At 45.1% G+C, this 20,154-nt stretch overlaps 1 protein-coding gene across 4 annotated transcripts in view; it reads left to right on the plus strand.

The window, feature by feature from the left end:
• The window catches only part of ptprua (protein tyrosine phosphatase receptor type Ua), a 155,832-nt gene that overhangs the window by 34,379 nt on the left and 101,299 nt on the right, over window positions 1-20,154 (plus strand). For 3 of the 4 annotated variants that reach the window (XM_077009735.1, XM_077009732.1, XM_077009736.1), the window contains exon 2: window positions 16,031-16,159. In XM_077009735.1, coding sequence (XP_076865850.1) covers window positions 16,031-16,159 — 129 coding nt within the window. The remainder of the gene's footprint in view (window positions 1-16,030; window positions 16,160-20,154) is intronic. The other variant, XM_077009734.1, reaches the window with a different exon arrangement.

Consider the following 20,154-nt stretch of genomic DNA (forward strand, 5'->3'; position numbering starts at 1 on the left):
ATTGTGCAAGGTAGAAAACTGCAGTGGCTGTCATTCATAATCAAGAGTCAATTGTGTACGTGTCTGCAAAATACAAACAAACAATGAGATGCTGGAAATAGCATCTTAGCATGGTGGCGGTATTTTTGTATGCATGTGTGCGTATGTTTGTCTTTTCCTCACGGCCTCTTCAAGGTGTGTGCTGGATTTGCGATCCCTGGAGGGACCCACAGTAATGGGGGTCATGCTCGAGCCAGTGGCTGTGTTCCACACGACTTTGAATGCATGTGTGTGTATGAAAATGGAGCTGTGTGGTGAGACAGAAGTGTGGGAGGGGGGCTTCACGCTGCCACGTGCGTCTACCCACTTGGTATTCCCACCACCCTGCTGTCCAAACTGCGTTGTTGCGGTGGCTGACAGAAAGCCAAATGGCTCACGGCGTCCGGCGTTGGTAGGTGCCACCTCCTCTGCAGGCGACGTGCGGGGTCTGGGATTCTCAATCGGCACAAGGTTAAGACACCATCCTCAAGGTGGCGATCACGAGCCCAAGAGCCCAGTCTCAGGCTGACCACTGGGTTGAGCGAGCAGGGTGTACTCTTGGGAGAGTGCAGAGCCTCTTATCCAAGAGTCAAAATTACATTTTCATTTTCCCCCAGCATGTCAACCCCCCCCCCCTGCTTCTCCCCGACGGGGGGCGAGCAGGAGCCCGGATCTGGGGTCGGGGATCACCCTGTCGATTATGCTCCACTCATCACCATTCCGTTCAACCCTGCTCCGCCTGCGTGGCTGTTGCACACGCACGTGCGCGTGTGCGCCAGCGTAGGGAGGTAGAGAGAGAGAGGCGGATCACGGAGTGGGAAAAAGGTGATGTATTGCTGGAGCTCTGGCTCTAATTACCCCTCTACTCCTGTACAAGTGAAAAGCAGCTTGGAAGGAGACCGGACGAGTGAGTGATTCTCTCAACATCTCACAACCCAGTAAAACCACCATCACCACCACCAACACCATCACCACCACCCCCGGCAGTCCGGGTAAAGCAGTTGATGCCACTGCTCTGTATGTGCAGAACTCTCCTCCCCCAAACTGCCATCTCCACCTCTGACTGCTTCTCGCCATTTTTCTCTTCCTGTTTCACACACTCCCCCACTCCCCCCCCCCCCCCCCCCCCCCCCCCCCCCCCACCTCACCATTCTCCACCCTCCTCCTGAGCAGTTCATTTATCTTCATGGGGCCCAGGGGATGCAGTGTGTGTGTGTGATGGTGGGATGTGTAAGTCATAGTGTTGCACGCATGCGTGTGGAGGTGGCAGCCGCCAGTACGGAACAGTAATGAAACAATTTCACACAACACCTTATGCCCGGTGGTGGCAATCCCCACCACCTGCACCACAAATAGATGCGTGAGTGATGGTGAGGCCAGAGGGTTTCTTACACACTACTCTACATCGTCCCCTTTCTCCATAGCCATTATAACAGAGAGGGAGAGAAGCAGAGAGAGAAAAGCTGAAATAGTAATGGCAGTAAAGCACTTGGACAGTAGCTTTGCCTGAAGTGCATAAGGAAAATAATAAACTGAGGTTTGTCATCTCAATAAGCTCAAAACGCTTAACTGGAATTCTCATTGTCTTTGCATTAAACACTCCTAAAGTTGAGCAGTGGGTCTTAAGGACATCTCCTCTATGGCCAGACACAGTCTGAGATTAACTGATCTAGTAGTCCAAAAGAGGTACTAATCACTGGCCGTTTCCTGATCACCTCCTGTATATGTCCATCTCAAATGCCCATTTACACGGCTCGACCATGATACAGGAAGGTTCCACGCCCCACGTGAAATGTTTCACTGATACATTTCACCCTTTCACGTGCCCCGAGACAAGAAATGAATGTTAAGAAGCGCATGAAGGAGGCGGGGGCCATTGTACCAGCCATCCGAGGCAGACAGTGTGCTGACGGGCAGCCCGAGATAGGCACCCTGCCTCTCCGTGTGAGAGAGGAGGAGAGAAGCCTGTGGTACATTTTAAACTGGTGCAGTGAGAACAAAAGCATAGGAGGTCTGGACCACGAGGGTGACATCGCCGTGCTGGTCATCTAGAGCCACAGGTCCTTGAGGGGGGCGGGCCGGGCCGCTCTCCAGCGCCTCATTTTTAGCCCAGTGGAGGAGCTCACAGCCACTCAAGCTCTCTCTGATCGAACAGTGTGTGGGAGAAGCCCAGCAAGAGGGCTTTAAAGTGTACTAGTTACCACGATCGAAGCGTCTTCTGTACAACCATGTGTTTCTGGATGTTCTAGACCAAGACTTTGACCCTCTAAGCACAGAATCTGTAAATTATTCTAAAATTGCTAAATGTTATGAAGTAACAGGTCCATATGAATATCCAGCCTTTTTTAGCTCCATCTTTAACTGTTTTATATCATGAATTTTTATACATGTACATTTACATTTCACAAGCTTAGTTTCACCGGGCTGTCATTTATTGCTGAGTATCATTCATGCAAATATCACGATATCTGAATCGCTCTGATCAGAAGGACTCAGCATGTCTTCTGGCCTTAAAGGAAAAATTCTTCATTTTATGAATCCCTGTTTTGATTGTTAATTGTAGGCACAGATAACACTAAACGTTATACATGACATCCATGGATGTCATTTATGAAGATGTTGGTTATTCATATAAAAATCTAAGATAGATAGATCGATAGACGGTACTTTATTAGAGAAATTAGAAATTAAGAAATTAAGATGTCTGATTATACCAGCTGCAGTTGACTCAAATAAGTAGCTACTTGGCTAGCAACCGAATGACTAATGGGAGAACCCTCATCCGTCTCGGGCGACAGTATTTATTGTAATTGGAACCAGTAGCCCCTGGTATCACTTTCAGCTTGCTAGCTAGATTAAACTGTGATTAGATAGGTATTGCTACCTAGCCAGGTAAACAAAGCACATGCACTTACACGTATATAGTAACGTTAACTAAGAAACTACATAAAGAATGAGATAAATACGGACAGTATATAGCTGGTGAAGAATGTCTATGCACAAATCCTGCTTATAACTTATAGCTAGCTAGAGTGCACATGGTGCTTCAAATGGTTGCTCATAGGTTAGAAACCCACCTCTCGTCACTGAATAATGACCAAAAATACTGGATTCCTGATCTTAGTAATATTGAGATGCAGTTAATGCTACCTAGTTGACTAAGTACTGAACTTTTCATGTGACATAATAGTGAGGAGCAATATGGCCAGTATTTATATTTAATGTTAAATTAGCTACACCCAAATATCAGTTTCTGGCAAAAGTTCTCCAAGATGAAAGTTCTTCTAGGCAAAACAGGTCTTTGGACCAATTCTCTTTATAAATAATTCAATGACACACACACACGCCACACTGATAGCTAACTGTACGACAGGTAGGCCTAACCGAACAAAAGCTAACTGAACAATAGCTAACCAAACGTTATCTTAAGTAGCGAATTTCCTACTTACCTAAACTAAAAACTTAATAACTAAAAATATAAATTTTTTTGGTCATGGATCACAATATGTTTCTCTGTTTTAAATATAGCTAACTTCCAGTCTTTAAAGGTTTCCTAGTTAGCTAGTTAGGTATTTGTTTAAACTGAGTTTGTCTTGGCTAGCTAATGCTGTCTTTTGATTAGCTTTTGGTAGATTATTAAAAAGTGCATCAGTTCGAACATTTAGTCAGTTCAAATATAATGTAACATACAACTATAATGGTGACGTTTGTCCGAAACATTCCACACATTTAGAAGTATGTCTTAAGAGTTTTGTGTACTAGCATTATTAGTGTCTAATTGCATAGTGTGTAGGACACGATTTCAGATGTAGCCGACCTCTCCACTTTTCCTACCAGTGGCCGCAGTAAAACCTAAAATTAGCTACCTAAATAATTGTTTGTTAGTTGTTTTTTAAACAACCACTGCAATAAAGCATATAAAAAACAGCAAAAAAAGAAGTTTCAGCATTTTTTAAAAATTATTATTACTACATTACATGAAATTAAATTTAAACTTAATGTTTGTGTCTGCATATATGAGGGACATGTGATTTAGGCTTATCTAATCTTTTAGAATAGACTTACATTAGCTTGCTCCTAAACTAAAATACATGTTTGAGTACCTATCAGAAAATGTGACAACTTTTCTTTCTTGACAACTCGCACGCAGAAGATTTGCAACAACGGTCTCTGCACTCACAGAATTTGGCGCTCACAGAATTCGGTGCAACACTAGCATCTTTTAAAATAACCCGAGGCCAAGGGCTATATAACATAAAGTTGCTGCACAAGATTCCAGATTGAAAAGCTTTTGAGTTCTACATCAGTTCTATCATCGGCCCAGTTCAGTGATTCTAGTCAAGCCTCATTCTTTCCACCATAGCCTCATGGAGTGAGATTTAAGGGAGGGTTAAATGATTGTAAATTGCTTGCAGCAAACTTGTTCCATTATTTCTAGGCAGGTGACGTGGGGTGAATTAAACACATTGCATAAAATTCATTTCAGCTCAAAAACACGCGATTGTTCAGTAAGCACATTGTTGGCTGTGTTTGAAATGGTCTACACTCTACTTGCACACTGATTGGACCCCAAATCAGTATGGTGTATTTAGTATGCGGCCAAAATACATTTTTCTACTACGCGAAAGATTCCTGGACAACGTACTATTTCTGCCAAATATTCCAGTACGTGACCAGAGCTGTGGTGCACTGCATATCATCATGCAGTAGTTTCCGAAGTAGGCGGAACCTTCGTATGTTCAAAAGATCTCATAGTATGGTTTATGTTTGCTGCATACTGAATACTATACTGAATGCTACTACGGGGACCTGTATGCAGTATACACTGAGTGCAGTATGCAGTATACAGTATGCAGTAACTTATTTCGAACAGAGCCATGTGCTGTTGAACAATTTACGATTTTCCACGAGATAAATGCAAAAGTCCTGCTGGGACTGTTTCTCTCTGTCAGATATTTTTTATGACGTTCTTGCATGCAGGGACATTACTCTGTGCAGTTCCGTGGTACACAGACTGTGCAGACGTCCATCATAAACACTTTATTTTTCCCTTCTCCTCTGACAATAACTCTTTTCCCCTCGGGGGTCACTTAAAGGAAAGGCGACAGGCACGGATAAATACTGCGCGGGTGTCATTGGGCTGTGCGGTCTCTGAGTAACGACTGCGGTCTCCATGGGAATTTTATTCTTGTGGCAAACTTGTAGCAGAAGGGGTCGAGGGGAATGGGTGCTGTGGCTGAAGTGGTCGATTATGTAGGGGAACATTATTGTTTATTCTAAGAACCTTTTCCTGTGGCAAGTTCTCAAAGTTTCTCACCTCAAGGAGCTTCTGTTCTTTTATCTTTGAGTTGTTTAGAAGTTTACAGTTCAGATGCCGTGTGGCTGTTTTGGAGCGATACAATTCGAACCCCTAAGTTACACCACTGAATGTCGGCTTGTAGTAACTGAAGAAAGGTTTGCATGTTGACTATTGTGTAAAGTTTGCCTTTAGAAATACTGTTAGGCAAAAATGCATTTAGCTTGTTTCAATAATTGCCAACAGTTTTCACATTATGCAATTTACCTACAGTATTAATTTATCCTTGCAGTCATGAGGTACTTAGTTAATTTAGAGGGCTCATCTACACTGCCCACACTTCCTCATTTCAGGTACCTTCACTCTGAAAAAGGGGAAAGCAGGTGAACTCTTCGCAAAGAAATAGAGCGTATCTAGTTTCTTACATGAAAGCGTCTTACGTGAAGAGTTTTTTTTTCCATCTTTTTTGTTACTGTTACTGCAACCAGCAGTTTCAGCTTCAGTTTAAAAGTGTCAAAATAGCAGAGAATGGAAGATATGGGTCTGGCATTAAGACAGACATGTGAGAGAGCGAGAGAGTAAGAAGAAAAAGAAGAAGGGGGAGAGAGAGTGAAGGAGAACAAAAGAACGAGACCAGTAGACAGGCGGAACATGCGCTCCGACATCAAAGTCATGCGGGCCTACCTGGTATCGCCGCGGTGACGAGTGGGAGGTGTTGTTCTGTAAATTGCCACCTTTAAGCTCATGTTCCACACGTTTGCCTGCAGTCATTTATTTATACTGCTTTGTTCCTTCCCGTTCCGGTCGGAGAGCTGACAAAAAGATACGCCAGCGAAGTTATTTTAGAACGGCCTTTTCAAATCCTTTTATTATTACTATTACCTGTAGGCCTATTTGTGTGTTTAATTTGAATAGGAATACTTAACTGCCGTTAAGCAGGGAAGCGTTGGGGCTACACCGTGGATGCAGCGTTTGGGCTACATAGTGGAAGTAGCGTTGGGGATACACTGTGGAAACAACGTTGGTGCTACACCGTGTATGCAGCGTTGGGGCTACACCATGGAAACAGCGTTGGGGCTACACTTGGGCATTGTGCCAAAATGCACAGATTGTAGTCTGTTGTTAGTTTTGTAGTTTTAGTTATCCCTTTGCATGCGTTAACGTGATACATAAGAAATGCAGCAGGAATGGCTGTTGTGCTGGGAGCGTGGTGCTCCCGACTGCTTGAGCCTGTGAGCTGAGAGCAGTCAGCAGTGACACATGTGGTATCAAAGGGGTGGCGCCACTTAATGATTTATTAGGGCAACGCTGCTTTTGCAGAATATGATTTTTACTGAAAAAATTATTAATGGGTATTAATGGATATCTAATCATTGTGTTGGCTTCATATTGTAAGTTGTGTAACCAGTCATGGTAATGGTTACATTATTGCAGAGGTGGGACCAAGTCAGTGTTTTGCAAGTCTCAAGTAAGTCCAAGTCTTTATACCTCAAGTCCCGAGTCAAGTCTCAAGCAAAGACACTCAAGTCAAGTCAAGTCTCGAGTCAAGACAGACAACAGTCAAGTCAAGTCCCAAGTCTGAAACTTGGAATTTCAAGTCCTTTCGAGTCTTTTTTTTTTTTTTTTACCAATGTTGCAGGTATATTTTAAATGTAAATAAATTTAAATTGTAAATTCTTTTTTAAATCTAAATTCTCCTCAAATCTTGATAAAACATGTGCAACTGAAAACACGAAGTATTAAAAAAATTAAAATTACACCTCTTTATTGCACAGTTCAATTTGTTAAACTTAGCTGCAAAAATATTCATACTTTAAACTACAATTTTCCAGAAATAAATATTCTGTGAAAAAGTCATAAGTAGAACTCCATGTTCAAATAAAAAGTGCTGATATTTTCACAGTACAATACAAAGAACCATAACAGCATTTTCCCTCTCTTCTCTTATCTGGTTTCTTGGAGAACATGTGTGTCCATGTGTGAGTGACACAAGACAAACAAATATAAGAACTGAACAATTAACAGGAATCTGCAACTTTAGACATTTCAGTAAACTATTCTGCATTGCATTTGCTGGCCAAAAGTCTGTATGTCATTTGTGCACGATGAATGATGTCCCCATAGCTGAAAACTCGCTCCACTTTTGTCAATATATTTTTTTCTCGATGTAGATGTCTTCAAATACACAATCCATGCTGAGATAGAACTGGATATTATGATGGTGACAGAGAGAGGCTCTCTTCCCCGAGTTCAGATACAGAACCCAGGGTTGCCAACCCTCACGCATTGAGCGTGAGACACACGCATTTGACCGACTTCACACGCTCTCACGCCACACATCCGATTTCTCACGCCGGAAAAAAATCTAGTTTATTTACCTCTGATCCACATCTATGATTCAATGAGTTACTAGTTCGCTCTGGCACCAACCACTGGCGATCGATCGATCGCGATATAATACTTAATTTGTGTCCATTTTACACCCCGCCCGGTAAAAATTTACGTTCGCCAATCCCCCATTTGATTGGTTGTGCTGCAGCTCATGCACACACACACGTACAGAGTGTGGAAAAGCAGAGGACCGGTCTGCGTCAGAAGGACGGAAATGAAATTAATGGGGCGCACTTTATAAATATTAATATGCGTTTTAAAATTTAGATTTGGGGTTAAAAAATCAAGTCTTTGCAAGTAAACAGGTTCAAGTCCAATTCAAGTCCCAAGTTATTGGTGTAAAAGTCCAAGTCAAGTCTAAGTCTCTGAATATTTTTTCAAGTCAAGTCAAAAGTCTTAATATTAATGACTCGAGTCTGACTCGAGTCCAAGTCATGTGACTCGAGTCCCCACCTCTGCATTATTGGTATATTAATAAAATTTTAATTACCAATAGGTTGAATATGTTGGAGGTTAATGAAAGAAAGATGCGCTAAATGTTGGATATTAATCTCATAAAATCTTCATGGGTGAGGACAGGTGCATGAACAAAAAAGTATTACTTTCCTGTGTCCAAACATAGCAATTATCCAACTGATGTTCTTCTATGGTTTTTGGAGCAACGTCACACCAGAAATATGTGCACAAATTTCAGCAACAGAAGTGGAGATTTATGCCACTGATCCACAGTGGTTCCATTTCTTTAACAGCTAATTTAATTAATGGAAAATATTGATATTGTATTTATTGAGACTTGAAGTGTACACACCATACAGTACACACCATGTCATTATGATCATTGTCATTATGTCATATGTTTGAAGGGTCATGAGACTGATCTAACAAGCTCAAAACAAGCAGTATGCACAAATACATGAAGTGATGGCGTAGGTTGCAAGATTTGGCCTTTCTCAGCCAAAGAGACTAAACATTCGGAATTGTTATAATTTTTGCTGAGCCAATCAGAAGAATGAACAGCAATCCAATGTGATGCTTGTTAGTTTTAAATGCACACGATAAATAATCGAATCTAAAATATAACCAGAGAATTATGACATATGCAATTATTTTATTTTATTTAATTAGTTTATTTATATTTCATTTCAGGACTTTGGGTGGTAACTTGAGTGACAAACCTTTTGTTTCTTAATCATCTGTTTATTGGTATTTTAGTTAACATACAAAACACATTATACATACACTACCGGTCAAAAGTTTGGACACAACTGACTGAATGTATGTTCTCTATAGCCTTAAAGGCATTTTTATGTATGTTCTCTATAGCCTTAAAGGCATTTTAAGTGGCTTCTGCGTAAATGTTGATAGCCTATATATGATTTTCCAAAACAGTGTATAGCCTACAGTATATCATTAAAATGACAATAATAAAGTTTTAATAAAATTTTATTTGCCTCCTCAAAAAATTCATAAATTTTCAAAAGCCAACAACAGTGATGGGTATACCACTCCAACAAACATGTCAGTGTCTCAGTCTTTTGTCATGTACCCTTGAGCATCAATTGCAGCTTGACCAAACCTCTCACGCTGTTCACAAGTCTACTTATTGTCTGCTGAGGCGTGTAATCTCACTCTCAGGTCATTGAGGTTCTGGCGTACAGAGTTACGAGCCTCTGCACAGCGACTCGGCTGATCTCATAGGTTTTCTATAGGATTCAGGTCTGGAGAAAGTGCAGCTCACTCCATTTGAGGAACCCCAGTCTCCATCAGCCGTTCCATAATGATGTGACCTTGATAAACTGGAGCCGTCATTGAAGATGAAATTAGGCCTGTGTTCATGCAGAGGCACAGTGACTGGAATAATGATGTTATTCAAGTAGTACGGGCTTTTCACTGTACCATTCACAAAGTATAGGGCAGTTCTGTATTCACTAGACACACCTGACCACATTGTAACACCACCACCACCACCAAAGTCTCGTCTGGTGACAACGACGTCTCCAACATAATTTCTGCTCAGCGTGAGTCGTCTTTCATCAGTGAACAGCGCTGAGGCCCACTGGTCCCTCATCCAGTGTAAATGCTCCCTGACCCATGTGAAGTGATAACGCCAGTGCCTGGTGGTGTGTCTGCCTGGTGGTGTGTCAGTGCCTGGTGGTGTGTCAGTGCCTGGTGGTGTGTCTGTGCCTGTTACTTTCGCAGGTCGTCTAGCATGCAGACCACTCTGATGTAAATGGTTTTGACATTATACTTGGGTGCCTTTCACCGCCCTCAAATGTGCCTGGAGTTGTGTGACATTCATCATCCGGTTCTGCAGGGCACCGTTCACAATGAAGGGGTCATCAGTGCAGGATGTTGCCAAATGATGTACACTTCTTTGCTTTTCTGTGACTCTTCCAGTCTCTGTACATCTGTTGCAACCTGCTGATGACACTCTAAGCTCAGTGGCTTCTTCCGCCTGAGAACATCCAAAATGGCGAAGCTCTGTTGATCGATTGTTAGGTGTTGTCTTGGTCTCATGATGTCAAAATGTGAACAGTATGATGAAGGCGACTACAAATCACTTCTAATTTAACCAAGAAATGCACAGTTGGGTATGTGCATTCAAATGTTTAGAGAAGGTCACATTATGTTCACCTGTAAAGGTTAGAGTGCATTTTAGCTTCATCCTGAAATTTCACCTGAAAGCCAAATATCCATAAATTTTAATCCAGAGTTGGTGCCCTGAGCGGCCTCACCACCCATGTGGCCTCAGCACTCACGTGGCCTCAGCACTCACGTGGCCTCAGCACTCACGTGGCCTCAGCACCCACATGGCCTCAGCACCCACGTGGCCTCGGCACCCACGTGGCCTCGGCACCCACGTGGCCTCGGCACTCACGTGGCCTCAGCACCCACGTGGCCTCAGCACCCACGTGGCCTCAGCCCTGAGTGGCCTCAGCACCCACATGGCCTCAGCACTCACGTGGCCTCAGCACTCACGTGGCCTCAGCACTCACGTGGCCTCAGCACCCACGTGGCTTCAGCACTCACGTGGCTTCAGCACTCACGTGGCCTCAGCACCCACATGGCCTCAGCACTCACGTGGCCTCAGCACTCACGTGGCTTCAGCACTCACGTGGCCTCGGCACCCACGTGGCCTCAGTCCTGAGCGGCATGCCGGATGGGTCCAGCGAGCAGGCGTGGCTTCACTCCAGACTGCAGGCTTCAGTCGAACGTGAGCTTTGCCTCCTTCCTCACTGATGGTCGCCGAGAACGATGAAATAAAAACACCAGAACAGATGAACAGTCTAAGGGGAAACGGAACTGATTCCTCCTGACTTTGTAGAAGTAGCACCATTAGGGCTGACCTTGTTTTCAGTTACATAATAAGCAATTAGTATTAACTAAAAGCTTAAGATGAAGTATATTTTTATTCTCATTTTTGAAGCTGACATTTAGAACAGCATTATCCTCTGCCAAAATGTTGATTTTCATGACTAAAGGTTTATGTTTTCTTATGCAAAACACAGTAATGCCCAGTTTGCATACAGATCTTCTTGCTCTAAATTTCAATTCAGTCCTATACGTTCATTTCCACTGAGTATTGTGCCATTTTGTAATGCAAGCAATCCGTAGGAAACAACTTGTGAAATGCAGCGATGATTTAGCCAAATTGATGTAAAATGCAGAGGGTGTTTGTGGAAGGGAGCTGTGTTGGATACACAAATGAAAAAGGAGGGTGAAAATCAGGAGTGTGAAGTGTAGTGGCAGTGTGAGCCCCACAGCTGAGATTTATGAGCTTTTCGTCCCTGCTATAGGAGGCCGTTAAAAAAGAAATAAAGTCACGTCACATAAACCGCTAAAACTCATATGGAAACTTTGCTTGCACAAATCGAAGTGGCAGATAAATGCATGCTGTTTTCACATGCATCAACATTTGGTTGTAAATTGGTGCAAAGGAGGTTGTGCGTCATGTGATTTCATGTTTGCGTGATGGCGAGTGTGTGTGTGTGTGTGTGTGTGTGTGTGTGTGTGTGTGTGTGTGTGTGTGTGTGTGTGTGTGAAGCGTAGGGGAGAGCAGTGTTAATGAAGGGGGATCAGTGAAATGTGTCTGATCAAGTCAGTTCCTCTATCAGAACTAAATGCGTAGCGCGTGCACACATACATGACTCATTTAAACACCAGTCAATTAAAAAGAAGATTACATGCACAGCCATGACATTGCAAGTGACTCGAGGCCATGGCAAAGGGACAGATGCTGCATGCGCGTGTTTGTCTAGGTGTCGTGGGGCTTGGACTTGCTTGTCAGCAAGAAAAACAGAACCGGAGCGGTCCAAAATTAGCTGGCAACTCCGGAGAAAGGCAGAACACCCCAGCGTCTGAGGAGAAGGAGAGTGGTTGCCTCGCTAGCTTGTGAAATGGTGGCAGTGTCTTTGCATTAATAAGGGGAGCAGATGGAAGGGGAATCAAGGCCAGGGATGGACCCCACGCCCAAGCAGCAGGACTTCTGGACCGTTTGGCACAGTGACAGCCTTCCCATTTCACACCCAGCCCCGGGGCTGCCACACTGTAATTTGATCAAACTGTCAGGAGACATCGCAGACCATTTGGTGTGTGTGTGTGTGTGTGTGTGTGTGTGTGTGTGTGTGTGTGTGTGTGTGTGTGTGTGTGTGTGTGTGTGTGTGTGTGTGTGTGTGTGTGTGTGTGTGTGTGTGTGTGTGTGTGTGTTTGTGTTTGTGTGCAGTGGAAATGGACTGTCCCAGACCACAAAATATAAGCAGGAATGCAGATACTGTTGTCACCTAAGCTTCACACAACTTGAAAAGAAGAGTAGGACTATGTGTGTGTGTGAGAGAGAGAGAGAGAAAGAGAGAGAGAGAGAGAGAGAGAGAGAGAGAGAGAGAGAGAGAGAGAGAGAGAGAGAGAGAGACCGAGACACTCATCCTTTGAAATTTTATTTGATGGCAACAGACATTGATAAGATATTTTTGCATGGTGTGCGTGTGATGTGATTTTGCGTGGCAAGTGACAGGTGTAGGTTCATCTGTGTGTGGCACTAATAACGAATACAGTCAGCTCTCTTTTCCTGTGCATTACTCTCTGAGTCTCAAGACAAAACCCTTAAATCCTCCGGCCCCGGCTGGCTTTGGCCCTAAGACAACGTGTATCATCTCATTGACTAAGAAAGGATTGAGCAGTGAGCCGAAATTCAGCCCCTACCCCTCCACGCCGCCCCCCAACCCCTGGGGTGGCAATTGCAGGGCACATGGAGGATTATGTACACTCGTAATATAAGCTTGTCTTCGCTTTGTACCGAGCTAAATCAGTCAGCTCTGGAACGCCCCTTCTCCTGCTCTGCCTCCAGTTTCACGCAGCTCCACAGCTCATGCTTAATTGCCTTGGGTGAGTCTCCGAGAGACAGACTACAGAGAGACAGACAGCTTTGGACTGGAGCGATGCAGACAGGGGGCTTTTTGTCAGAGAGCCCAGCTCAATGGCGTTCTGACGTCATGACGCCGATGCTAGCTGCTAGCGCTACCTCTGTTCCGAGGGGCCGTGTGGTGGGAGCCGCGGTGTAATTCCTTCCGTGTCGAAGCCCATCAGCAACCCGCTGTTTTTATGTTTTTGTTGTTTTTATAAAATCCTGCTTTCCCATTGGCCCGTGCGTGAATCACACACGCGGTGTCTGCGGCGCGCTAATCTCGCTGGGTCCTGCCGGTCCACGGCAATCTGGTGCCCCCTCACCGCCCCGTCATCTCTGCACCCAGGGGCTGATGGGAGGAAATAGCCGCACTTTTGGCGGGAATGGGCGACGTCGCCCGCTCTCGCTAGCCGACAGGCCGAGAAAACTGGCCTTGTTAGGCACAATTAAGCAAAACAAAAAAGGGAATAGGGGGACGGCAGTGCTGTTAGCTCGAATGCTCGAGTGCTTGTTGACGTGTTTTGCCTGTTATTTTGAACAGAAATGATGTCTCTTTTTCTACAGAGAAAGAACGAGATCTTACTGGCTTTGTTCCTGTCCTTAGTTTTGTCGGAGGCCCGATTAGCCTGTGGCTCCTCAGGGAGATTACAGGAATTATGGCGTGTGTGGGAGATGCACTTTCTCCTTCCTATTGAATTACTGCAATGCTAAACTGGTCCTGAGGAAGTGGTCATTATCGGAAAGGTGGCTGAGAGTGAAATGCAGAAACTCTTGCCTTTAGAGTCTGGGACTGGCGTGTTTTTTGAACTATTATCTTCACACAGACACATGGCCTTGATGAAGGTTAGTAACGTAAATGGTGCATGGTGCGTTTCCTTAGAAGACGAACCTGTGCTAACTTCTGAAATGGGCAGTGAGGCACATCTAGGTATGTGTGTGTGTGTGTGTGTGTGTGTATAAAACACTCATTGTAGCTGTGTGTGGGTAAAACATTCATTGTAGACTTGTTGTGTGTAACACTAGTTGTAGACCCAGCTGTGTGTGTAACAGCTTAGCTGTGTATATCTCGCTCGTTGCAGTCCTAGCCGTGTGTGTGTGTTACTCTCGTTGCAGTCCTAGCCGTGTGTGTGTTACTCTCGTTGCAGTCCTAGCCGTGTGTGTGTGTTACTCTCGTTGCAGTCCTAGCCGTGTGTGTGTTACTCTCGTTGCAGTCCTAGCCGTGTGTGTGTTACTCAGTCCCACCAGGATTTCGCGGGCCTTTTTTGTGATTGTTGCGGGCTAAAATGTTTGATGTTGCGGGTGTTTTTCAAAAAAATTGCGATGGAAGTTGCGGTGTGTTTTTGCTTTTTTGTGAGTACATTGCAATAGGGAGTAAATGTTGTATGGTTTCCTCTATTTAGTAGTCCATTTTAATTATCTATTTACCTATTTATTAAGGCTTGCCAACTTTTCAAGATCGCTTGGAGTGAGATTTGAACCTGGAGGTGGTGGCGAACATTAATTGTTGACGGGGGGGGGTTAGCGAACGTAAGTTGTTACCGGGCGGCCTGTAAAATGGACACAAATTAAGTATTATATCGAGATCGATGGCAACCCTGATTTATTTATTTATGGGTATTATGCTTCTTATAAAACCCATGGTTTTAACACTTCAAGCAATCATTGAATGAATCATTTCGAATCATTTCTACTATATGTATAAATATTTACTTAATTAAGTTTAACTGGTGCGCGCAGTTACAAAATTCGAGAGGTGCACGACCTTGCGAATCGACAGCGTGCGACGCCCTCGCGCACGGGCGGAGCCAGTGCGATTACGTCATCTTCGCCGCGCTGACCCTCGCCACTTGAGTGCGCTGCAGTGACTACCGTTGCATTGTGGGGAATGTAGTGTTTGTGCTTGCAAAACACCATCGGGCGGCTGTGGCCTGTGGGCCGGTTCTAATAGTAATTAAATATCATACAGGGGGCCATAGATAATCAATTCAAATAAAAAAAAAAACAGTTTATCCCCGCTTTCATGTAGTGTACCGGGATACTGCTTTTCTCGATCTTTTTGCCGTTATTTTCGTCGCTCGTGCTGCTTTCAGTCTGCTCCTCTTGAACGTATATACGGAAGTAAGGCGGGAGTTTGTCAATGTCACATCAATCAATCAATCAAATTTTATTTATATAGCGCTTTTTACAACAATTGTTGTCACAAAGCAGCTTTACAAGTGCCGAGTCCTAGCCCCCAGTGAGCAAGCCAAGGGCGACAGTGGCAAGGACATCAAGATGACATCAGTGATTGGTCAAATTTGCGGGAAAGTTGCGGTGATTGGCTGAAGTTGCGACACCGCCCTGAATTTGCGGGGTTTGCTTGAAGTTGCGTTGAAGTTGCGAATCGCAACATCGCAACTTTCTGGAGGGTCTGGTTACTCTCATTGCAGTCCTAGCCGTGTGTGTGTTACTCTCGTTGCAGTCCTAGCCGTGTGTGTGTTACTCTCGTTGCAGTCCTAGCCGTGTGTGTGTTACTCTCGTTGCAGTCCTAGCCGTGTGTGTGTGTTACTCTCGTTGCAGTCCTAGCCGTGTGTGTGTTACTCTCGTTGCAGTCCTAGCCGTGTGTGTGTTACTCTCGTTGCAGTCCTAGCCGTGTGTGTGTGTTACTCTCGTTGCAGTCCTAGCCATGTGTGTGTGTTACTCTCGTTGCAGTCCTAGCCGTGTGTGTGTGTTACTCTCGTTGCAGTCCTAGCCGTGTGTGTTACTCTCGTTGCAGTCCTAGCCGTGTGTGTGTGTTACTCTCATTGCAGTCCTAGCCATGTGTGTTACTCTCATTGCAGTCCTAGCTGTGTGTGTTACGCTCATTGCAGTCCTAGCTGTGTGTGTTACGCTCGTTGCAGTGCTAGCCGGGCGTGTGTGTAACGCTCGTTGTCTTCTCTCTCCAGCAGGATGTACGTTTGAGGTGGACTCGGACGCCGAGCTGTGCGACTACAGGCAGGGGCAGGAGGACGACTTCGACTGGCAGCTGGTGCGGACGGACGTCTGGGCCAACACGCCCCCCGAGCTCACGCAAGGCGAGTGTCTGGAACAACCGCCGTGCCCTTTCCACAGCACATTTTCTGCTCTTCTCCCAGCTAGGGTGACAAAAGAACAAGCCGAGCCCAATCGCATGTTGACAGGGACATCAGATTTGCGATTAAGAAGGCGTTCGCTTTTGCTCTGATTACCTGAAATAGGACAGTTTACCACGCTAATCTGTGTTCATAATGCGATAAAATCCATTACTCCGTAACGTATTTTTGCGCCACAGTGATCTTTCGTACTCGGTGTTTTAGATGAGTCTCGCTGTAAATGTGCCATGTTTGGTTCAATGCATGTGCAAATGGGACAAACTCCTGATGGCAAAAAAAAGTGTGAATTTTTGGGGGAAAAAAACTTTATTTCCTGCAACCATCAAAGCATGAAATGATACAAGATGTAATTAACAGGAAGTTTGCTTGCATAAGCACATGGCGGCAAACTGCAGACGTCATTTTATTTTTTGCTGAGACGGCATGAGTGTCGTGTGTCTCTCGTGGCCTCCCTGTGAGACGAGAGGCGTGTGATGCCTGCGTCCTGTCCCTCACCCCTCAAGACAGCTCCGCTCTGGGCTGGTTGAGAGCTCCGCTCGGGGTCATTGAGGTCCACACCGCACGTGTCACCGCATGCGCTTCATAAAATGCCTCAACTGCTCCCTTGAAGAACTCTCCACTGGCCCCGTGACTCTTTGCGCTGAGGGCTCGTTGTCTGTGGTCCGCGAGGCCTTGAAGATCCGGATGCGTCTAAAAAAAGCTAAGGCGGACGGCGTGGCGGACGGCCGCGGCCTTTCGGGTCACGGTGGCTTTTGTTCCATCGGCCAACACGGACGACCCGGTTCCCAGAGGACGCTGGGAACGAGAACGCACGCTATGGCACCTTACTTGATATTCCACAGACGAGCAGACATGCGGCGTGCACTTATCTGGACGGTTAAATTCTTCAGAGCCGCTAAAGAGACTCCAATTGAGACAACAGCTTAGTTTATTGGGCACTACTGGCTCGATAGTATTGATCTTTGTTGCTCTACAGCAGGAATGTGAATGAGGCGGAACTAGAGCGAGAAGGATTTTGTGTTGTCTCTGTGTTCACCTCGTACTAGCTAGGGCTGTAATGATAAGATAGTGACTTATGTACTTGACTACATAAGTTTGGAGCTCTTGATTATGGTAGACTACTTTTCAGGCAACTTTTTAATGCTTTAAAGTAGTCTGGTAAGCGTAAAAAATGGGAAAAGTTTGTTTTTGTCATGTCACTGCCATTTGGACCAGCACTACATTTGGGTCCCCGGGCACAGTGTTTATTTATTTTATTGTTTGTTTGTTTGCCTTTCAGGGAGTGGGAAGTTTGGGGTGATTACAGGAAACACATAAACTGAATTTATAGAAAACACTGGTATTGTTAATAACTATTAGAAATGTATTTCCGCTGTTGGTGGGACCCCCTTCCGTGACTCCTGGCACGCGGTCTCTTTTTTAATGTTGCAGAGATGCGCTTTTGAACCTGGATCAGCGGCCAAAACATTGTCCGGATAGTAAACCCACAGAAATCCTGTGTAAGCACTGGTCCACGCGCTGCCTAACCACTGGCCGTAGCTCTTTGCATTTAAATGGCGCATTAACACAGCGCGTCCCTTTTCCTCCTCACGACCAGGCCGCTCGGTCGTGTCTATGGGGGCGTCTCGCCCCGAGTCCCGCGCTCTTTCTCAACGCCTGGGAGCTGTTAGGGACACCTAGTGAATGGGTCAGCGGGAGTTAACAGGCGCTAATAGCCGGCTTAGCACGGTATCTGAACGCGGGAAGGAAAACTCGGAATCGGTTAGCATGCATATGTGCATTAGACTTTAACGAGCGCCTTCGGCGAGCATGCGCGCGCTTGATCTCGGGTGACGGGCTGATCCGGCGCGAGCTGCATCGCTGTAATTGTGTCAGACCTGAAGAAATTTGTAGCACTTACCGAATCAAAGCGAGCTGGCCAAACGCCTTCTTTCTGACAGGCAGATCAAAATGCAGCGCATCCTAATTATCATAAACAACCTTTTCTATGCGTGCACGCCGCGTGTTTTCATTTATTTATTTATTTTTAAAAGTCTTTTCATGTCAGCCGTAAGTGCAGCCCTTCTGTTTAACGAGGTAGTGTGGAGCCACAGAGAGATAGTGAGAATAAATAAATAAGTAAATAAGCGTCCCTTAGCATTTAGTGTAGAGAATGTAGAAGTGCATATCGCACCCAGGCTGAAGATCTGGGAACAGTAAAAGTTGGAGAGGCCATCAGGATGTATCCCTGGTGCTCTGAGTAATTAGGGACTCTTCTGTTAACATTACTCTCATTCTCTGCAGCTTCCTGACCTGGGCAGACAGTGCATGGCAAACAAGGACTTATAGACTGAATTGTTTTCTCAGAGTATAATTTTCTTTACCAGACCAAGAAGACATAAGTTCATTAAGAATAAGACCCAGTCGACGTTTTAATCCTCTGAGGGGGCCCACAGTGTCTTTTGCTGTTAGCCAACATGGCTCTGTTGCAGGCCAGCACATTAATTAAACTGTGACTCCAGCCGTCTGTCAGAAGACCACCGTGTACAGTAATTAGACTGAGCACAAAACTCTCTTTTAGAACCGAGCCCAAATTGTCATTCTGGTGAGTTGTGTTAGAAGACCTATCTCAGAAGTGATCTTGCACAGCTGAAGACCGAGGAGAGGGGGAGCCTTTTGTTCATGCTACGTGAACCTGTCTGAGCTGTTTTCAGAGCCGCACACACACCCACACACACACACACACACACACACACACACACACACACACACACACACACACACACACACATGACGTGTCTCTTAGCCTGTATGTGTGTTACGATATGGTAATATGTGATCTGGCCTGTAATTAGCATAGCTTTAATTATAGCCACTGCACCACTCTGGGCCTGGCTGTGCTGTGAATAGGTGTGTCTTACCCTCACATTCACTCTCTGTTTCACTATCCATTTGCTCACTCCACTCACTCCTTCACTTAGTAATATACTTACTTACTCAATAACTTATTTATTCACTTTCACCTTCACTCAGTTCACTCATTCACTCACTCACTGTGCCCTTTATTTACTCACTCCCTCACTGTGCCCTTCCTTCACTCATTCACTCACACTGTGCCTTTCATTCACTCACTCACTCCCTCACTCACTCACTCACTCACTCACTCACTCACTCACTCACTCACTCACTCACTCACTCACTGTGCCCTTCATTCACTCACACACCGTGCCCTTCATTCACTCACTCACTCACTCACTCACTCACTCACTCACTCACTGTGCCCTTCATTCACTCACACACCGTGCCCTTCATTCACTCACTCACTCATTCACTCACTCACTGTGCCCTTCATTTACTCACTCACTCATTGTGCCTTTCATTCACTCATTCACTCACACATTGTGCCCTTCATTTACTCACTCCCTCACTGTGCCCTTCCTTCACTCATTCACTCACACTGTGCCTTTCATTCACTCACTCCCTCACTCACTCACTCACTCACTCACTCACTCACTCACTGTGCCCTTCATTCACTCACACACCGTGCCCTTCATTCACTCACTCACTCATTCACTCACTCACTGTGCCCTTCATTTACTCACTCACTCATTGTGCCTTTCATTCACTCATTCACTCACACATTGTGCCCTTCATTTACTCACTCATTCACTCACTCCACTGTGCTTTTCATTCACTCATTCACTCACACATTGTGCCCTTCATTTACTCACTCATTCACTCACTGTGCTTTTCATTCACTCATTCACTCACACATTGTGCCCTTCATTTACTCACTCACTCACTCACTCACTCACTGTGCCCTTCGATCACTCACTTACTTGCTTTCCTCTAACTCACTAGCTGAGGTCAACACAGGAGTCTTTCCTAGCATGACCACTCCTGCACAGCCTTGGTGAGCTTCATCGCAGTGACAGTCTCCGTTTTTGAGAGGTTCATGA

Source organism: Brachyhypopomus gauderio, chromosome 6 (genome assembly GCF_052324685.1).
Source record: "Brachyhypopomus gauderio isolate BG-103 chromosome 6, BGAUD_0.2, whole genome shotgun sequence".
NCBI lineage: Eukaryota > Metazoa > Chordata > Actinopteri > Gymnotiformes > Hypopomidae > Brachyhypopomus > Brachyhypopomus gauderio.